Genomic DNA, 21,472 nt, shown 5'->3' with positions numbered 1-21,472 from the left:
ATGAAATATAAGAGTAATACAAAAAATCTCGAAATAATTATAAGCTATTGGGGAAAAAAAGGAATTAGAATCTAAATAACCCGAATACTAGATAGGTAACATTATAAAGACGCAATTGAGTAGACTCTAAAGGTTAAGGTAGATAGTATATACTAGGAACAGATAAAATTCTAATCTAACAAATACAACATAAGCATCTAAGAACAGCTACAGTAAGACCGGCGCCGATACAGTGCAAAAATTCGTGCAAATATATCGATGACATCTTACGAATCTTTGCTACCATCATGACGAGACGAATACTATAAAATATGCACGAGTATTCGCAAAATATCGTGAATACAGTGCTTTAGTTGAACGTCGTCGGATGTTTAGCGCCGACTTAAGAAACTACGTTACATACAATAGATACAGAAGAATAGATTAGACGGATGGAAATTCTGGGGCATCGCATAATTATGCTAAAATCTATGTTATACAATCACTAGAGGGTAAATACGAATATGATCTAAGAAGACGTAGAGCTAGAAATTTCTATCATATTTAATCGGGCTTGGCAACTAGGAAAGTATATACAAAATTCACCTTAGGATAAAGATTATTCTATACTAAAAATTATATATCTTTACAACCATTGAACATATGCAGTCAAAAATTCTTATTAAATATAATACTGTAGATATTGTTTAAAACTAAATCCTTAGTAACAATACGTTTTAAGATAAAATTAATTTCGATAACTTACTTACTCAGCAACTCTAGCACATTCTAAGTTATGTTTTTTTTAATTAGCTTTACATGAGTCATCGTTTTAAAACTTTGTTTATATTTTAAGGCGTAAAAGTTTCTACTCGTTATTGTATTAATTCAAAAATTTGGAAGCTTACTTTGTCTCTTGAGATGGAAATCTATGTTACTATTTCATATATTTCAGGCTTTTAGCATTAGAATATTACAGACAGACACACATCTTAATAGTCACAGCGCATAACTTTCGTATTTTCCTCATCTAATTACGCATTCACTCCTTTATTTACAGCACACATTATTCTAAACAATTATAAATATTTAGTGCAACGTTACCGATCTAACAATCAACAATGAATGTGCTCTAGGAATTTGACCTGAATTTTATTAGTTTTACCAATTTCTTTTAATATGGGAGTGAATATTATAAAAATATGCAGATGTCTTTGTGCCTTAAATATTATATAACAACAGAGCTTATAAAGAACGATTATTATTATTCTGTGTTAAATTTGACACGTCGTTTAATCTATTATGTTCTTGAATTTTATCATCGATTTTTGAACTGTTATGATCGGTACCCTCTTTTAGTAATTCCCAAAGATTGTTTTTGTCTAATATCTCAAAACCACCTTTATTTTCAGGTGCAATATCAATCTTTAAGGGTTTGTTAAGGGTTTTAGATGTTTCAGAAACTGGAGCTGATGGTATTTTGTGAATTTCTTTGTTAATTGATTTCAATGGCTTTGCAATATATTTATCGGTAATGATTTTAATTTTAGTTTTGTTCACAACTAGTTCAGGTTTGATAGTTTTATTATCATCAATTTGTTTTTCTTCCGTTTGATTTAAATGTATTATTGGTTTTTTTATTTGCGTCTTAGGTTTCGGTTTCTTTGTTCTGTAATTCATCGTTTTAATATTAATCTTCGTTATAGCCGTTATTGTGTGAGGGATTGGTGTAGTTCCCGGATGTATATTATTTTCATCTGACACTACCTTTTCTTTTATTTGTTTCTGTTCCTGTTTTGTTGAGGAAATACTTGCGCTGGTAGTACTTGACAATTCTTGCTTTTCTTTTACTAAAGTTTTTGGTTCATGCGTTGTAATTTCATTTTTCTCACTCACCAAAATGTCGCCATCTCGAGTTTTATTTTGTGGTAATGAAATATTTGTGAAATTATTTATTGAAACGACTTCAATTGGTTGTGATTTGATGAAAAATTTGTCATGTTTATCACCATAAGTGGCTTTAAGTGTGCCTTTTCGCCTTGGCAAGGGTTTCTTATATGATTCGGCTTTCTTTCCATAATTTTTGTTTATAGGTAATTTTTGTATTATAAGTTCACCATTCATTTTTGGAATGTTTGGTTGAATATTATTATCAGTTGTCTGATTATCTGTATCATTAACGTATGTTACAGTGGGAATTATAATAGGGTCATCTGATATCTTAGTACTTAGCTCATCCTTAGAAGTCGTTGTAATCGCTGTACTAACGTTTGATATATTTATCAGGTTATCCCTAAATTCTACAGAAACAGGGAGGTTAGTGGTGTATTCCTCCTTAGCAGTGGTTGATGTTTGCTCCGTTGATGTCGTAGGGCTTCCAGAATGAGACGTATACAATTCAGTGGAAGTAACCTCAGTAGTAGTACTGGTCGTCTCAGTCTTAATATCATGCATTTTTTCATAATCCTTCCTGAATTCATAATCCCTGCTACAAATTCGCCCACATTCACATATGTTGTCAATATTTGCGCTAGTTTTAAGGCTAGCAATTTGAGTTTTATCAAACCATGTTATGAAGTCATCATCAGTAATTCCTCGAAGTAATGGACTTCCTGGTTTTGCGTGGAAGAATGTTTCGACGGCTAAGTCAGGTCTGCTAGAAGGATATATTTTGGCAAAAGCTGGTCGAAGGCTAGTGATGACAAATTTGGACCTTGCCTCAAAGGTTGCACAAACTGGACAAGTTGAACTAATCTGTAAAAATAAATAGAATTATAATCGTATGTGAGACTGGTGTATAGTACATGATTTTATTAAATATCACGATTTTTTTGTTGTTATGAAAAATTTCCTAGCTTTTTTTTTAAATTTATGCCTTGCGACAAATGTATACCTACATTAGCAAAAACGAACCATACAGATTCGCCTCTTGAACCATAATGCAAATCAGCGAAAGTAGCGCCATCTAATACGACTGGATTGACTGAGTGCAATTCATAACCAGAGAAGAGCGATGTTTCAAGACGTAGGATTCCTGATCGTTCTTTGCCTTTCCACCTAAAATAAAATGTAAGATTATTTAAAACATATTGATGAATCCTCATATATTATTAGCTTTGGTTTAAATTTTATTACAAAATACGACACGACATTTATTTCTATATTTTTTTATTTAGTCGCAGTAAAGTTCAAAGAATAATTAGTTATGTCTACCTTAACGGAACTATGATACTTAGTTTTTAATAAGAAAACTGCTGCTTGTAAAGTATTTTTTCGTCATAGTATATATAAGTAATGCGTTAAATAAAGGTCATCACTTACTTGAAGCATGTTTTAATAATTAACGTAGGTAAGTTTCCTTGTAAATCTTCAATGCTACTTCTTTCGGGGCGTATTTCTTCAATAATAGCGGATTGGATGTTTAAAAGTGCATTCTCTGGTTTTGGAGTGTATGTTGAATAAGTTATTGTGCCCTGAAAGTCAAATTATTTAATACACACGTAGGCATTTATTGCATTAACATTTTTTTTTAACTTTTCGAATTATCTATGAATAATACTAGTTTAATACCCAGGCAGCATAAATATAATAAAATAAATAAATAAAATGAGGAAGTCATCCAGAAATTGTTTTAATAAGTATTTCTTTTATCTGTCTGCTCCTGAATGAATGACACGTGATGTTGTTCAACAAACTAGCGAATGTGGTAAACGGTTGTAGCACTTTAATTGCCGATTTAACGTCTCTCATCCGTTGATGGTAGACCGTGATAGACTTGCTGCTTGACTTTGATCACTGCGTACTATATTGACTGTCTGAGAACATAACGTTGCTCTCTTATAATTTCGTGGCGTAATATGGAAGTATCCAGATTAATAAACGCATCATCGATTCACATAAACGATTAAAAAGGTTACTTTCACCATAAGGTCAAATGGATCAGCTTTTCCCGAGCCGGTATCATTTAGTTAACCAAATGATTCATTTGGTTATGTTAATGTAAAGTTCCAAAGTGTAAATCAAATTTTATTTTTAAAACTGTGTCATTAAATACATTATTACATCAAACATTTTGGTCAACATTTATGCTGTTTTGGCATTACCACTATTCTTATTTTATTTTGAGCATTTACCTGCACTGTAGCACAACCAGCTCCAGTGGCATATACGAAGACTTTTGTAGGTAGCCCAGGTAACTGCAAAGGACGTGGTGGAGTTTTAGCTCGCAGTTCCAATGTGTCGGTTAATTCCATGCCAGCTGTCGCAAGTGATACTGTGAGAGCCCGATGCCTAGAAAATTAATGTGCGTATTATTATAGTCTGCTTTGACTGTACTTCTTCAGTATATTAATATACTATTGTCTACGGTATATTATTATACAATCCAGTATAATTTAACTTTAATAAAAATTCGACTGGGTACATAGAGGTTGATAATAGAAACTATTTTTAATGAACTTAGACAAATAAAAATGAAATTATTCACCTGTCATGGGCTAATGCAGCATATTGTGCAGCTGCTTTTGTAGCAGTATAGGCAAGGCTAGGGTGACGTTGAAGTGTTGAAGCTCTGTAGTACAGGAATCTTGCGGCAGCTTCACCTTCGGCTAGAGCTCCTCGAGCGCAAGCTGCTAGAAGAACTCTTACTCCAGCTACGTATTGTTCCATTGTTACAGCTTCTGTAATAATGTTAAGGGAAATCTTAAAACGAATCGATCGTATGTTTCTTCAAGAAGACATTAAAAATATAGTTTAGATACTTTAGCAAATAGCCTAATTTTATGTTTGTTTACGAAATTATTTTATTTGCTGGAACGTTCTTTATTTCGAAAAATAAAATGAGGTTTCATCAGTATTTAAGATCAGTTTTTTTTGTCACTTTGTTTTACATATATTGGATTATTATTTAATTTCAACATATTTTCCTATTCCAAGGATTTTTAATGACATCATTTATGTAAAACTAGATATGCCCGCGACTTCATGCGCGTTCGAATTTAACAAAAATTTATTGTTGTAGCCTAAGTTACTCCTTATTATATCAGCTATCTGCCAGTGAAAGTCCCGTCAAAATCAGTCCAGCCGTTCTAGAGATTAGCCGGAACAAACAGACAGACAGATTGATGACAGACAGAAAAATTGAAAAATATGTTATTTTAGTATATGTCCCGTGTATACATTCAGTTATTTTATTCGGTTATTTTAATATTTCAAACAGACACTCCAATTTTATTATATGTATGTATAGATTTATACTTTATACCAGACAGATGTCATTAGTAACTATTTTTGGCAAAGTTACAATAAGCGCATTTACGTTAACATACTGCGTATATGCAATGTTGTCACAAACACGATTTGTGCTTGAATAATATAAATATAATTACATTATAATCATTTCTTACCATATGATGTAGTCTTGATATTCCGCGAGGTTTCTTCTAGTAACCAATCAGCAGCATCTTTCCTTGGAGCTGGCCAACCAAACTCTCCTTCTTCGGTAGTTGACGCATTTCGTAAGATTACTAGTGCTTCGGGAACAATTGGGCTTCTGAAAAGACGGAATTTAAGCGTTGAGACGTTGTAACAATGACGGTTCTAAATGATTTAAAATGGATAACTTAGATCTTTTTTCAGAATAATATCTTATTTATGTAACCAAATCACATAATAAATGTGGAAATCAAAGTCTTTACAATACTATAACATGGTAAGTAGTCAATACAATTTGACTCTTACATATAGCTATATGATATCGAAATATAATTACCTCGCTAAAACAAGAGCCAATACTGTCGCAGCTAAAGCGGCAGGCGATGTCAAATTGTACAGATTTTTCTCTAAATATTCCTGAGCTTTTTTGGCTACATCCGCATCCATCTGTAAAGATATATTAATACTATTTAATAAATATTAATACTTTTAATATCATACATTTAATTACCTTTTTCATTTTTAAACACATATTAAAAATTAAAAATAACTGCATATTTAAAAAGTGGATTGATTTTAAACCCTAATTTAATTTGATTTAAAATAAAATACATGCCATGCATAACATAACATAATCAGTCTGTAAATTTCCCACTGCTGGGCTAAGGCCTCCTCTCCCGTTGAGGAGAAGGTATGGAGCATATTCCACCACGCTGCTCCAATGCGGGTTGGTGGAATACACATGTTGCAGAATTTCGTTGAAATTAGACACATGCAGGTTTCCTCACGATGTTTTCCTTCACCGCCGAGCACGAGATGAATTATAAACAAATTAAGCACATGTAAATTCAGTGGTGCCTGCCTGGGTTTGAACCCGAAATCATCGGTTAAGATGCACGCGTTCTAACCACTGGGCCATCTCGGCTCTTATCATGCCATGCATAAGCAAATATATGTTTCTTAATAATGCTACAGAACTTACTTGATTTTCAACACCGACTTCTAATAATGATACCAGAGTTTCAGCTGTAACTTCAACCGTTCGTTCCCATTCTATTTCATCCTGCGTCATGTTTCCATCCCTATCATAGTAATAGTACTCATTTACATCAACTTCTTTGTCAGTACTATTAACATTTTTTATTTCAACCGGATAATAGTCAACTTCTTTATCGGCTGGCAGAGGTGTGAATGACCCGTCTGGATTTTGCCTAGATTGAATCCAGTCTTTTATGGATTTTAGGAGCGCTGGGTCAATCGGGTAGTAAGATTGTATTTTATTAAGAATTTCTAATATTTTAATGGTTGATAAGTGACTGCTTATTGCTGGATGATCGCTGAACGAATTGTCGCTCTTCCGGAAGGATAGAAGAATCTGAACCTGAAACAATGAATTATATAAAGATATACTTATTTATAAATTACTATATAACAAAAATATAAATAAACTAAGCGTTGTTAGAATGTGTAATATACATTTAAATGCCTTTTTTATGAATATAATAATAAATATATATAAATGTTATTAATTTATAATTATATTAATCTTCAAATACCAAAAAATATATCAAATTATCCACATCAAAAAATCATAATGAAACTAATTACTTGACCTTCGCGGGCTTTATTGACTGGCCTATTCATATAATTCATATTGTAGTTAGTGTTAATTACCTGTTCCGGTAATTTCTTTAAAATTCTCTCTCTCTCTGCTTCATCAACTAGATGTGGGATATGTTCTAAAGCTAATAAGGGCGCCAGGCTAGCAGATGCAGCTGATAATTGCGAATCTCTCCAAACATCTGCCCATTGATCAGAAACATCCGTCTGAAGACTGTATAGAGGTAAATGTAGACCACCCGATACGAGTAATGTTCCACTAGCTGATCCAGGAACTACGCCATGTGGAAGACCTAGCTCAAGCACTTGGGAGAAACCAGCCTCTTCGTTGAAATTCCATATCCTAATAAGAAAAAAAAAGTTTATTTTATTACAACCACGTTTTTAGTTATGTGTATGAAAGTATATGCCTAGTAGATCTATTAACTTTAGTACTTAAAGCTCGAAGTATAAATTTTCTATACACCTAATACTGTTTAAAAAAAAATCACGAACATTTAGCAATCATTTTACTATAGTATTTTATTGAATATTATTATGATTGGTATTGTGTGGCTTACCTAAAATCAGCTTTATAACCCCACAAAGCACTGAAACCAACATATTTTATCCTCATGTCAGAAGTCAGTGGCCACACCAATAGTCTTCTTTCAGACGGAGCAGCTCCTCTACCCACCGACAATCTACCTCCTTCCCACCATACCCACCAAGCGCACCAGGAATCAGCACCAGCACATTCATCGTCACTTTCTGTTTGTTCCGCACTTGCTAAATGAACGTCGTACCCTAAAATTTAAAAATTAATATCAATTATTTTATTTGAATTTTTTTCCATTTCCTCAAGTTTTTATATAATTTAAATAAGAATGATAGTTTATTAATTACTATATTATGTTAAGTAATTTAAGGATATCTAAGGCTACATACCATGTTTTCCTTTAGCAATCCACACACGAGTTCTCTCAAATACAACCCTGTACATCTCATCGGAGGGTTCTCGGATTGATGATAACGCAACGTGAGCGGCACCTTGAGCTCTTAGTTCTAATACTAAACCTGCTCTATTACGTGGAGCAGCTACCCATTGCCACTCCCATGAACCACGAGACGAGACAGCTAAATGTTCTGGAAAAATAAGTCAATTGTTATTATAAATTATTGTATAACATACTAAAGACTGTTACATAACACCAAATGTATGTATAATGAATTACAATTCAAAACAGTAAGTTATTATTACTGTACAAAGTATATTTTAGTGAATACATTCTGTACATAATTCGATGCCATAATTAATTAATCAACATATACACGAATAATTTGCCAATTTTAATGGAGATACGTATTCTTATATAATTTTAAAATTAGAAAAAAATACCAACCATTAGCACAAAAGTATGCGCTCTGCGTATCACTTCTATGTAAGCCTTCGGGAAGCACCAACACACTGGCAGATCGGATAACTGAGCCTACTAATGTCTCGTTATTGAACGACGTGTAAGATACAGAGCAGTTGTCAGCGCTATACCCAGTAACCTCCACTGAAACATCAATATTCATTGTCTCATTCATGTAACAGCACAAAATTACATTTGGTGCAATAGGTGCTCTTATAATCACAATCTATTTTAGGTAAACAGAACCTTAAGGGAATATAGAAAATTGAAAAACCTTTATCTATATAAGAAAAGATGTACCTAATGTTTTATATTATAAAAATTATAGTTAAGTCTGATATTTTATGTTAACTAAAATACTATGACTATATAATATGGTACAAACATTAATCTTTATGAAAACAGGATCAATGTTTCAGCGTAACGAGCGCCAAGTGCCGATCGTCAAGTGGCGATACGTAAAATTTATGACGATATCATGTGACATGAACAAGTTTTGTTAGGAATATAAAGTTACAGCTAGTAAATGACCCACAGCCTCCTTCTCTGTTGCTTAATTCACGATGGTGATCCAATGTAGGTTGATACATATTTAAACTTAGTATTTGTTGATTTCCAGGCACGGTATAGATAAATTTAATTGTTTTAACCTTACTGATATAGGTACTCTATAAACAAAATGGTGGGATCTATTTTAACATAATACAAAAGTTTTTTTAGTAGCTTGAATAAATAATATTTAGATTATATTCGGTTTTTGATATTGTCAGATATCTGTCAGAATTTAATTCGACGTTTTCAGGTTTCCTGACGATGTATTCCTTTAGCGCTAAGGAATGAGTGAATTATAAGTAGGTACATATTAAGCATATGAATATTCAGTTTTGATTGGGTTTTTTGACTTCGACGTTACGATGTGATTCATGACGTTATCGAGGTCATCAATGTTTATAAAATAAATTATTTTATGTTTTGCCATGCTTTAAAAAAACTTCAAACTTTAAAGGGACATCTTAAGCATATTTACATCATTGTTAGTGTTATACACTGCTACGTAGTATCATATTCTTACAATATTGGTGTGTGCTTTCACAGGGTAAAGTCGTAAGCGACGAGCGGGTACAATTTCAATGAACCATTCCGTTTATTAAAATGTTTTGATATCAACATAAATATCGCTCAGATAATATGATCAGTTATAATAACATATCATCTATGTGTTACTACTTTTGCTCTGAGATTTATAATCTAATAATTATAAATGTAAATATTAAAAAAAAATAGTTTTTGTATTTGGTGGTTGGACTCTGAGTTGGTCCGTGTGGGTAGATATACACATAATTTCTCAAAACTTAGTATTAATGTTTGTCGATTTTAGGGTTGAGTAGTCAGTGTAATTTCGGGCACATTAAATATAACTTTTTAGTTCCCATATTTGGTGGTGCATTACCGAGTAATTAATATTTCTTACTGCATCTGTGTGAGCTGCACATATTGTAATGAATTAGTCTCGTCTCTTATAAATTGGACCACCAGCTAGTCATTAAGACCACCGCAACAAGATGGAGTTACAAACGTAATGGAATTTCAGTTTATTGCCATGTAACAGTGTTGTTTGTGAACCAATACTTGGTCCGAAAAGATTTATCTATGACCTTGTTTAAATAACTTTTGTTTTAGAAAATATAATAAATATAAAACTTTCGGTATTTGTAGTAATGGATCTAAGTTGTGGGAGAATTTTCGATAAATCTTAATGTTTCCTCCCATTCGATTTATTTCTATGTATAAGAATGTACAATATACTGTATATATATATATAACAACACGTGCAACGGCTGACAGTTGATTCACAGACATACTTTCTTGTCAGCGCTCGGCCGGTGCACATGTTGTATAATGAGCCGATATATGCATATTTTAAGGGAATTGTAATATTATAGATTCCCAATGAACCTTAGCACTAGTTAAGTTTCCATAGCAATAAATCAATAAGAAGTAGATATTGAACTATAATAAAGTTGATAGGGTGGGCGGACCAAATCTCACCCTTTCTCGATAATGGTAGAACGGACTTCTATGATATAGGCTGTGAGATATTTTTAGATATTTGGGCCAAATCGCGCAGTTTTTTTAAATCTTATTATGAAATTATTCATTATCTATTATAAGAGATTAAAGAAAAATTTAGGTTATTATTATAGATGGGTTAAATCTATTAGACATCTGTTAAAATAGGCGTATATATTTTTATTTACTACATTATAGGTAACGAATTAAATAAGAGATTCTTCTTGTAGTAGCCTATCAGATTCAATCAGTTATTCACCAATCACCAAGCAATAATACTTCTGTCTTAGTCTGTTTCCGTAAGAGTGAGTGAAACAATATTAGTACTGACATAAAATCTCTTCAATCTGGTAGCATATTGGCAATTAAGAAGCGGATAATTCTTTGCTCACGGGCGCCAAATTTCTCATCAAAGATCAATATAGAAACGGGTTTACGATGAAGTTTTAACACAGGCATAAATATGATTTCTCTGTGTATTAAAATATTATTTGCTACGTTTTATAAGGAATTTTGGATTGTTATGGTACAAAATTGTTATATATTGAATGTTGATTCTACTAAGAAAAACCGTCGATAATCTCAGTAATGTTCTCAAATGAAATACAAAATAAACATTGTGGTATAATTTCAAGAGTACTAGGTAAATAATAAATTAAACAAAAATTGATGAATGTTGATCGATGTATTTTCGATAAAGCAAAACATTACGATTGCTCCTCTGGTTTCCATAATACACGAAACGACGTCATTAAACGTGATTGTGCTGACGTATATGATATAAATGTTAATACGGATGCTTCGGTTACATAATTTAGATATTACATTAGCGACTATGTATTAGATTATTATATTAAATTAATTATATAATATCAGTTGTGTTCTGATAATTGTGTTAGTGTAAACTGATTTTATTGGGATTAGGGATGGCTTATGTCAACTGTTGGTTGAAGTTAATACGAGTGTATTTTGTAACGTTAATTTTTAGTGTAATAATTATATTATCGTTAGTTAGTATTACATAATAAGCCGTTGAAATTATCATTCTAGCATAGTTAGCAGTTAGCTTTGATTCTCATTTATTAAAAGTTTCAAACTCCAAAGGATTTTCTATCGAAAAATTCTCTCTGTCTGGTCTGACAATTGAAAGTGTAGATTGCCATGCTTCGGGAAATACGTGCAACAGTTATGTTGGATTTATCATCCCATGGGATTATGAGGATGGGGGGAATCGAGAGAATTCTTCTGTTTGCACAGACACTGATACATACAGCACTAGTCTACTTTGATAAAGGTGTCGTGGCCGAAATCAAACAAAAGTGCCACCGTAATTCTCGATGCTTTTAAAATTCTTATCAACATACCAAGTGTCTTTGAAATACTCTCAAAGTGAATTCAAATATTATTATTTTCTTAAGCGTTTAGGTATATTATACCTAAATGCTTAAGTAATAAATAATAATATATGGCTTTAGTACGTAAATAGTACCAAAGTTTTTTTGGAATAATATTTATCAAAACTGGTGTATTTTCTAAAACAACCTGTGTATGCTCTTTTCTAAGAAAGCGAGCGAGTGGAGTAGTGGAGGTCGAGTTGTTGACAAGGTAAACTCGATCTTGGTTGGTATTCTACAAACGCAAATATATGAGAAAATTGCTTCACATAAGTTACAAGAAGTTTATGCAATAAAGATTGAAATCCTTTGGAGCGCTATTGTTCTGTAACGAGATTTTGTTCGGTCTTTGCTTTGTATTTTTGTGGAAATATTCTTTCGTACCTAACCTTTTAGAAGAGCAAATAAGTTTTGAGTTATGAAGATAATTTGATTTCAACATATATTTTATATTCTATACAGCATGATTTATGAATACAATGTTTTTTATTTAGATAAATAATACGGAGTACCAATTCTAATAACGAATAGTCGAATTTTTAAGTGATCGTTGCCGTTCAGTCGTTATCCTATTCTTCTAATACAACAGTCCAGGTCCGGTTCGGTTGAAGTCAGATCGTATCGTAATCGATGTAAATAAGTAGATTTGGTCTTCGGTTACGATTGAGGTACGGTTAATTTTTGTGAGTAACTTATCATTATCTTTATAAATTAGTAGAATTCATCCCCTGTGTGATAGAATATCATAAATATGGTAGCATCGTAAAACTGGCAGGATATTCACAATACGATCAAACAGTAATACTTAGTATTGTTCTGGTTCGAATGGTGATTGGGCCAACGTAATTACAGATGCAAGGGAAATAGCATCTTAGTTGTCAAGGGAATTGTCGACGTAAGGAATGAGTATTATTTGTTACAGTGTTAACGTCTAAGAGTATTGGTGATCACTCATCCTTAGATGACATATATTTGGATTGTGAAACTATCCTATGTATAAGAACTCACTTCGTATCTCACTCGTGAAATGAAAACGATTTACAGTGATACGCCATTTTGATACGTTTACTCTATAAACTTTATAATTAAATACTGAATGTTTTATATCACATTCTAACATTTCACGCTCGTGTTTTGCGGTGAGATTTGTGTTTCTTGTTACAGAATAGCTATACAGTTCTGAGTCACTATACATTATAGCATTGAACGAAATCTTATATCTTTCTACAGCAAATTGTTAATAATAAATAACAATGTAAATTTAAGTACTTTCTGAAGGAGCAACATTCTCGTAAAGAATTTACATTATAATATAAGTTTAGGATACACTTAAATTAATTTATTTTGTCGGTTCTTCTCTAGCTTGACTTTTAATCTTGTCAATTTGTAGGTGCTTGCAAAAGCCTACTTGAATAAAGATTATTTTGAATTACTATTTCTTAGTAGTCACGTAGACAATTCAAAGTCGAATGGTGAATCAAGACGTTATGTATGTTGTAGTCGTAATAACATAAGCTCAATCGACTATAATAAGTTAAAATAAAGGAATATACATAATGCTAAGTGGAAAAATATGTAACCAATATAAGAGGGCATTTACTTTTTATATCTTTCTCAAATATATTGATAGACTCGACTAGAATCGTGCAACAAGAATTTTTTTTAACGTTATCACGCTACGAAATAAAACCATTCTCATATCAGGCATATCTTCATTATGCACGAACAAGATACAATAAATACTAATTAAACAAAATTCTGGCTTTAATTTTCTTAACTGCATTTTTTATGTTGAGGCAGCATGTCATTCGAAATCAAGTCAGTCGATGAGTATAATCTATCAAATTTAAGTCTCGTATATTTTGTACCACGTAAGCCGTCGTTGAGTGCTTTTTAAATATTTAAAATATCTTTATTGACCAGATATCTTCTGTCTGACATTGATAATGTTTCAATACTTGCTTCTGATATGTTCAAACATATCAGAAGTATTGAAACATTATTCAACAACCGTTATTCAGTGACATCAACATAAAGACAAAACAAAGACGTTAAAGCTTTAATTTAATTAAAGTCTATCACTTTGGAATTACTTAACCGTTTGGATGATTTTAAGCGTTCTTATATGGCAGAGAGTATACTATGTATAGTAGTTTATATATAGTAATTCACTTGGAGATAGGGCTATGAGGAAGGTCGTCTGGGCAGGTACAACATTCATTAGACATTCTACCGTCAAACAGCAATAATTACTATTGTTGTGATCCGGTTTTAAAAGTGAATGAGGCATCATAATATCTTAGCTACCAAGGTTGGAAGCTTATTGGCAATGTAAGGAATGGTTAATATTTCTTACAGCGCCAATGTCTATGGGCGGTCGTGATCACTTACCAACAGGTGCCGCATCGGCCTGTTTGCCTACCTTATCATAAACAACATTTTCAATTGTGTAATATTGTAACGTAATTTTGGCGCACGTTACATGTTTACATTCTTTTAAAATAAATTCAACAAAATTATTCAATTTCTAACATAAAATATTGGATGTCATCTGTCAATTGACTTTGACAACAATTTCTAAGGTTATGTTTACGCATAGTTTAAAATTACCGCTAATTTTGACATTTGAAATAAAAATGCACTTTTAATGCATTATGCATTTCCGAACTAATTGTAATCTATTATCTTTATATTATCTTTGAGATGATCTTTGACATTTGTCTAAAGCTTCACTTACCTTTGAAGTCGCTTTTTGAGTCGAAATGTGACGCTAATTTAGCCTCGAAGTTTTTATAACTTTTATTTTGTTTTAAACTTTGAATATTGTTGAAAATAGTTGTTTAAATGAACAATGAGTTCTATTTCGAAGAATTGGAAGTAAATCCATGTCGGATTACAAAAATTAATTCCGTTATTTGTCGCCTCGTGGTAAGTTTTGAATCTTTCTTCGAAATTTGAATTTATTCGAATTGTACTGTATCGTAACAACGATTGTGGTTCTTTACAGGGTATTTTTAGAATATTTCCCATGATGCATTTTGTTATTTGTGAAAAATAACCGGGATTGACCGGGTAAGTCGTTTCGAATATTAAAGTATTTCGAAGTTTGTAATAGATTCTAATCAGAATTATTTCTCCTTTTACAGTTATTTTTCAACAATATTTTTTAAAGCTATTTTTCTACGGTATTTCGTCACTTATTTTCTTCAATTATCTCATGGATTAATCTCTTCAGTTATTTACTGGGATGATATTCTTGAATAATTTTCGGGAATTATTTTCTTTGGCATTATCTTCGATTGGATATTTTCAACGCTTTTCGAGGAACATTTCATTCATCATTTCATTTCGTTGGATATTTTGAAGATTTAAATAGAAGTTTACTTCTGGGAAACTTATAATTTGAAGTTTACATGGTGAAGATGGATTTTTGGAAACTTTTAAGAAAGTAAAACTTTATCACACTAATTTATATTATTGGATCTTGGCATGTAATTTTTACATATTTATTTTCGGCGAAATTTAACTGCGCGACATTTAATTAGAAATTTATATACATTTATAAAAAATTTGAAATTCAAACTTTATTCAAACCTTATCAAAACATTATTGAAACTTTATTCAAACATAATTTTTCATTATTTGAATTTACTGTTTAAATTAATTTATAATTATTTAGACATTTGGTTTAATCCAGTTGATAAACTTGACTTGTTTGTAACTTTAAGTAACTTAGTTGTCAATTCTGAATAATTTTACCTGAAGTTGAATCTTGACATGTATTCCAATATTTTGGTTGAACTTTAAATTTTTTTTTTATATTTAGTAAATATTTGTTTAAGCTTGATTTAAACGGATGTAAAAATCCTGACGCCCGATTATGTTAACAATTAAATTTAGAATATTATACGAAAATTACATTTTCATCTTTTTTTTTGAATAAAATATTTTTGAACATAGATTTGCTGTTTTTGTAAATCTATTTGTAATGTTAAAATAATTTATCTGACTTCCGGGGCACTTTCTTTTGAGGATTTGTTTAGTTTAAAAACTTTTCCAACTCTACCGATTTTTTTTTTTTATGTTTTTTGCCTCAAAGAAATTTAAATATTTTTTTTTTATTGACACATTACTTGTCAATAATCCATACCCTATTTTAACGTTACAATATATACAAACAAATAAGGATTTTGTATTGTTATTTTCATTAAATGTTTTAAAGATTTGGGTCACGAATATATTTTGGCTTGGTTTTTGGGTTTTGATAATTTACTGTGCACTAAAAGAAGTATTTATAAATTTTACAAAAAATAATAATATTATTTTTGACGTAAAAATAAGCTTTATGTATGTATATTGGTAAAAAGTCTTATTTATTATTATAAATTAATAAAACAGACATTAAGGATTTCCAATAGAAGTATATAAATACATACACCTAAAAATATACGTTACGTATATTTTTAGATTAAGCGCCAAAATGTTACCTTTTGACTAATATAATATGTCATATAGAAGGCAGGAGGGTAAAAATAGAAATTAATATTAACAAAAAACTACATTCACTCACTTTGACTCGAAATTTTATTATAAACAAAGATATATTAATCGTAAACTCTTAGTAGTGCACAATATAGTTGAGTTATTAGCAAATCGCAAGTAAATCTAAGATTTGTTTATCTTTTTTCCTACTTCCATTGGAACAGGCTATACGTAGTTTATAGTTCAAGGAATTCAGTATTAAAGTACATTACGTAATACAACAGTCATTTTCTGACAGCTAATTTCAACGCTCATAGAACACTTTTTTATACAAATATATAGCCGACTTAGGTCTTATATTTTCAACCAAACAGTATTACTTGTACTAAATATATTTTTCAAAACAAAGCATCGATACAAATACCGATCTCCAACGTTTCAAAAAGCATCCCGGATATGTCGCAACGAGAACGTTGATCTGCACTGTAAGTTTTAACATCTTTACTAATATTATAAATGCGAAATTATGACCAAAACTCTGAACCAAATTTGATGAAATTTGATATGAAGCAAGCTTGAACTCCAAGGAAGGAGATAGGCTTCTTTTTATGGTATTTTTAAATCTGAAGACCATTCAAATTTCCCAGTATTTTAAAGTTGACTCGAAGATATTTGTTTTTGGACACATTAAAAGCAACACACTATATGTAGTTCTATGTAATTAGCAAATGTAATGTTAATAGCCATAAACCAAATATACCTTCCAATTAAAAGATATATATATATATATGTATATACTAACCAGTAATATTTTTCCTCCCCGGAGTATTAACAGCAACACGTACAACTAATTGAGTTCCTCCACGAGGCCCGAGTCTCAGTCGTTCTGTTACGTACAGCGCTCCAGTACTTGCGAAAGCTGCGCCTGCGCTAAGCGCTAGTAGGGCCGTCACCTTTGAAAAGAAAACACAAGTTTAAAAAAAAAACATTACTTGGTTTTAAATTTAGAATTCAATATAGGATTCAAAATAAACGTAAGTATTTCGTTCGATTTTTAAAATTTGAGTATTCTATCGTTGACTAGTTAGGAGTGGATATTTATTGAATAATTTAATAAACGAATCGTTTTCGAATTTAATATATCTTCATTATAAAAATAATATGATATAGTTACACTATACTTTCTAAATATTATATACATATATGTATACCAACTACCTCCCGGCTTCACATGGGTACAATAAGCGTATATATAGAACATTTAAATTAAAGAACAAACCTAAAAAAAAAATCGTTTTTAATCCGGCTAGTTGAAATAATCGGCATTTCTCATGTACTATACAAATTAATGTTTCTCTTGAATCACTCTGTTTATTGATGTAAACCGCATTAAAATCCGTTGCATAGTTTAAAAGACCTAAGTTTAGATGTATACATATATATGTCGAAGGATAATTGAGACATTATATAATCCATTCCTGTGCTATACATACTATTGTGATATAATAGTATACCTGCATTACCATATGGAATCTCTGGAAGTGCTTGACATAATAAATATAATTTAATTATGTTCAATGATTTGATTTGATAGATTCGAAACTTAACCAATTTTCGGATGGCATGTCTGAGTATAATAACAAGTCGATCCTTTGACTCAGCTGATTATTCCAGGGAATGTCCCATGGGCATCGTAAATGTCAGAACTACAAACTGAATTAACGCTGAAGTGACTACACGACCAATGAACAAGGATACAAATGAACTTTGAACTATGGATTTGTATTTTATTTCTTTTTTAAATTCCTACTAGTAATATAATTAAGTTTCTTAACCATGTATTATTTAAAAAGTTACATTTTATTACATTTTAGAAATTAATACAACTTTAAATATAGAACTTGGTTTCGTGGTTTTACACTATTGAATTAAATTTAAATTACCGGTGGCAGCACCGGTTTGGAAAGTAGATTCTACCGAGAGAACCGGGAAGAACCTCAGTAGTTACTCTTTTTAACCATTTTAAATGGTTGGTTATGTAAGAAATAATCAAAATTTCATACATCCGGTGGCTTATTTGCCAGAACGCCTACCAATTCCATAAAAAAAGTTTGTACTGTAATCGAAAGACATAAATTAATTATGTAAAGTTAACCCACTGACATACAATCCACAATTACAATTTAATTATTTTAAAACACGAATGACAATTCAAACTGAACTTCATTTTCTGGAGGTAGGTTTTCGCACAACAAACAAACTTTAGCTATATACTCTGAAATTTAATATGCTTTTCTAGACTCTAGACTAGTAGTAAGGCCTATCATAAAGTTACAGATTTAATATATTTTTGAGCAAGGATAAAACTATTCTAATCAACCACGGTCCTATATCACGCTTTAATACAGACATGATAACTTTTTCGAATTTTAACTCGAATATTTTAATAAGCATTCTCATATCTGAAATCAGGGTAAAGCAGTTTATAGTAAAATTTATTTTAATCATTGTCGAAATCTAAATTTTACGTCAACAGAAATACCTGAACAAACTTTAAAGCAGACGTTAGCAGACGTATTCTGTAAAGCTGTTGAAATTCTGTACCCAGGAGATCCATTCGAACTAGGACAATGAAAACTAGTTGGCAAGTCCGCTTGATTACAACTTGCTCGTGTTTCGTAAAATTAAAACTTTTATCGCGTCTGTGTACATTATGTCATTTGAAATAGACAATCGGATCTCTTTATTTAATTATACAGCACGAAGTACTTTTTAAATACATAAGAAAACTTTTTATAGCTGTTAATCCTGAAAAACATTTACGTATTTATTTTGAGCAAGTCTAAATATACGATTTAATTTCGACGAATTCACATTTTTAAGCGAAAGTATTTATTCAGTGCCTTGAAAAGGACGATCGAATTTGTTTTACGCTTTTTAGAATACCCTAAAGAATACACCGAAGTCCCATAATAAACAGCCGTACAGCGAAAATGTTTACATACTCAATCGTAATTAGTTTTACTCGCATTTTAAATGGTGGAATTCAATACTAAAATTGCAACAATACATTCACACATAATACATGTATAATAAAATATAATATATGTATAATACATGTTTATATACAATTAAGTACCTACAATGTTTTAAATTTCACGTTATAAATTTATTTCCGAAGCTTTATTCGAATGCGTTAATCAATAAGGAGGAACTGTCTATCGTTATGTTCCCTCTTCGTTGAATGTCTGTGGATATATCAGGATCCCCAATTGGGATTCGATGAGAGACGCCGATCGCAAACAAATTGCTAACGCACGTGCACCACTGTGGACGTTTTATATAATACGATACGATTTTACACATTACGATTTGTAAAGAAGATATTGGGCTTATCGAATGTAATAATGTAATTATCACTTGGACACTTGAACGAGATTGAAGAAAATTATTTTCATTACTAATTAATACCTATTAACTGTTTAGTCAATTCTAATATTAAGATTTTTATTTATCTTTTCATTTATATGCGGGATCTAAGGTCGGAAGTTAGTCAATAGTAGATTTTAAGATCAAAAACACGGATTCCCTGCGGTCACCCGTCACAATAGCGAGAGAATGTACTGATATAAATATATATATTTGAGGTAAGTAGATATAGAGTCGATTATTTCTGTTTTTAATAACCTAACCTAATCGAACTTCACACTGCCATAGTTTGCAGGTATTATATTTCGTTGAAATATTAATTTTGTTATTGAATATATATTCAAAACAGCATTGTACAGATTTCGCTTCAAAATATCTATTTCATGTGCAATGTTTGTGAAATCAATCTAGATAAACATTACGAAAAATATTGAAGCAATTTTATTTGTAGTGATGTTGAAAATTCCGGTTGTGTTATGTCATTCTAAAACAAATTCTATGTACATAACAACACAGTTGAATTTAGAATGTTATAATATATAACTAAAATATAATTTCACATCCTTACAATATATATGATTCAATTAAATTTTCTCGCTCTACCTCCATAAAATCGTGTACTGGATTAGTCGACACCTTCACATAGTAATTAGTTGAATATATCTCTAACCCAATTAACTTTTGCAAATATACCCCCCTAACACGGTGCAGAAATACCAAAATAATAATGGATATTCTTGCGAATGTTGCAAAGGTAAATCTACCGAAATGTACCTGGATTAAAGTTCAAATTCCAATAAACAATCTCGTTGACGCAGTAACGAACAACATATTAATTTGTATAGATACAATTCCACGTAACGCAAATAATATGAAATAGCGTTTATTAGGGAGCGTCCTGAATAAATACAATCTATTTCAGAACATTAATTTCCTTACAACCTCATATAGTATGTTAAATGTAAGTAAATTGATATTTCTGTTTAATTATATTTATTTTGTCTCATATAGCGTTAACAAACCACGATCTCAAATATACGACACCATTTAATTTCATAATTAAATGATTGACAGATCATGCTGTATCACGCACTCTCAGACTATTCATAACTCAGTTGGACTCTTCTCAGTTAGAAATAAAAGTTCAAGAAAATAAAACATTTTAAATTTGAACAGCTATTTAAGTAAACATCATAGCGTTTATATAAACATTATATTGTTTATTATATACTTGGATGTATTAGTATATAATAACAACGCCAAATCAAGAACAAATTAATCTCATTACATATTTAATATAGATAGTTTAATTTATGCATGCAATAAAAAAAAATTGTGCTTTCTATCACATATGAAAACATAAATATTTGCTGTCCTTATTATTATTAATTCAAGTTGTAGTTATATTAATATAAGCATTTTTTAATATTTAATAAATACATAATATCAAATATAATATATTATTGTAGAACTCAGTGATAGCAAAATAGATAGACATTTGTTCCGGTTGTAGCCCTCAATCTATTTTCACGTGTAAATTGTTTCTTTAACTGTATTGATGACTGACTTATATTTTGGTATACTGCATTTGCGTTTTTTGATGGTAAGACAGTGATTGTGACTAACCATAGCTCTTATGCTACCAAACTACGATGTCATGTCCCTTGT

At 31.0% G+C, this 21,472-nt stretch overlaps 1 protein-coding gene across 1 annotated transcript in view; it reads right to left on the bottom strand.

Moving 5' to 3' along the window:
- LOC113392899 (C3 and PZP-like alpha-2-macroglobulin domain-containing protein 8) overlaps positions 1 to 21,472 on the bottom strand; it is a 215,112-nt gene continuing 193,640 nt past the window's right edge. Inside the window, exons 14-26 of the mRNA XM_026629515.2 lie at positions 17,178 to 17,328; positions 8,415 to 8,573; positions 7,960 to 8,157; positions 7,593 to 7,818; positions 7,087 to 7,375; positions 6,395 to 6,793; positions 5,750 to 5,859; positions 5,385 to 5,530; positions 4,466 to 4,658; positions 4,113 to 4,269; positions 3,301 to 3,452; positions 2,877 to 3,036; positions 1 to 2,733 (exon numbers count right to left, since the gene is read on the bottom strand). Of these exons, the coding sequence (XP_026485300.2) occupies positions 1,225 to 2,733; positions 2,877 to 3,036; positions 3,301 to 3,452; positions 4,113 to 4,269; positions 4,466 to 4,658; positions 5,385 to 5,530; positions 5,750 to 5,859; positions 6,395 to 6,793; positions 7,087 to 7,375; positions 7,593 to 7,818; positions 7,960 to 8,157; positions 8,415 to 8,573; positions 17,178 to 17,328 (3,849 nt within the window). The 3' untranslated portion in view covers positions 1 to 1,224. The remainder of the gene's footprint in view (positions 2,734 to 2,876; positions 3,037 to 3,300; positions 3,453 to 4,112; positions 4,270 to 4,465; positions 4,659 to 5,384; positions 5,531 to 5,749; positions 5,860 to 6,394; positions 6,794 to 7,086; positions 7,376 to 7,592; positions 7,819 to 7,959; positions 8,158 to 8,414; positions 8,574 to 17,177; positions 17,329 to 21,472) is intronic.

The sequence above is a fragment of the Vanessa tameamea genome, chromosome 12 (assembly GCF_037043105.1).
Source record: "Vanessa tameamea isolate UH-Manoa-2023 chromosome 12, ilVanTame1 primary haplotype, whole genome shotgun sequence".
NCBI lineage: Eukaryota > Metazoa > Arthropoda > Insecta > Lepidoptera > Nymphalidae > Vanessa > Vanessa tameamea.
This window is presented reverse-complemented; position numbering and strand designations above follow the sequence as displayed.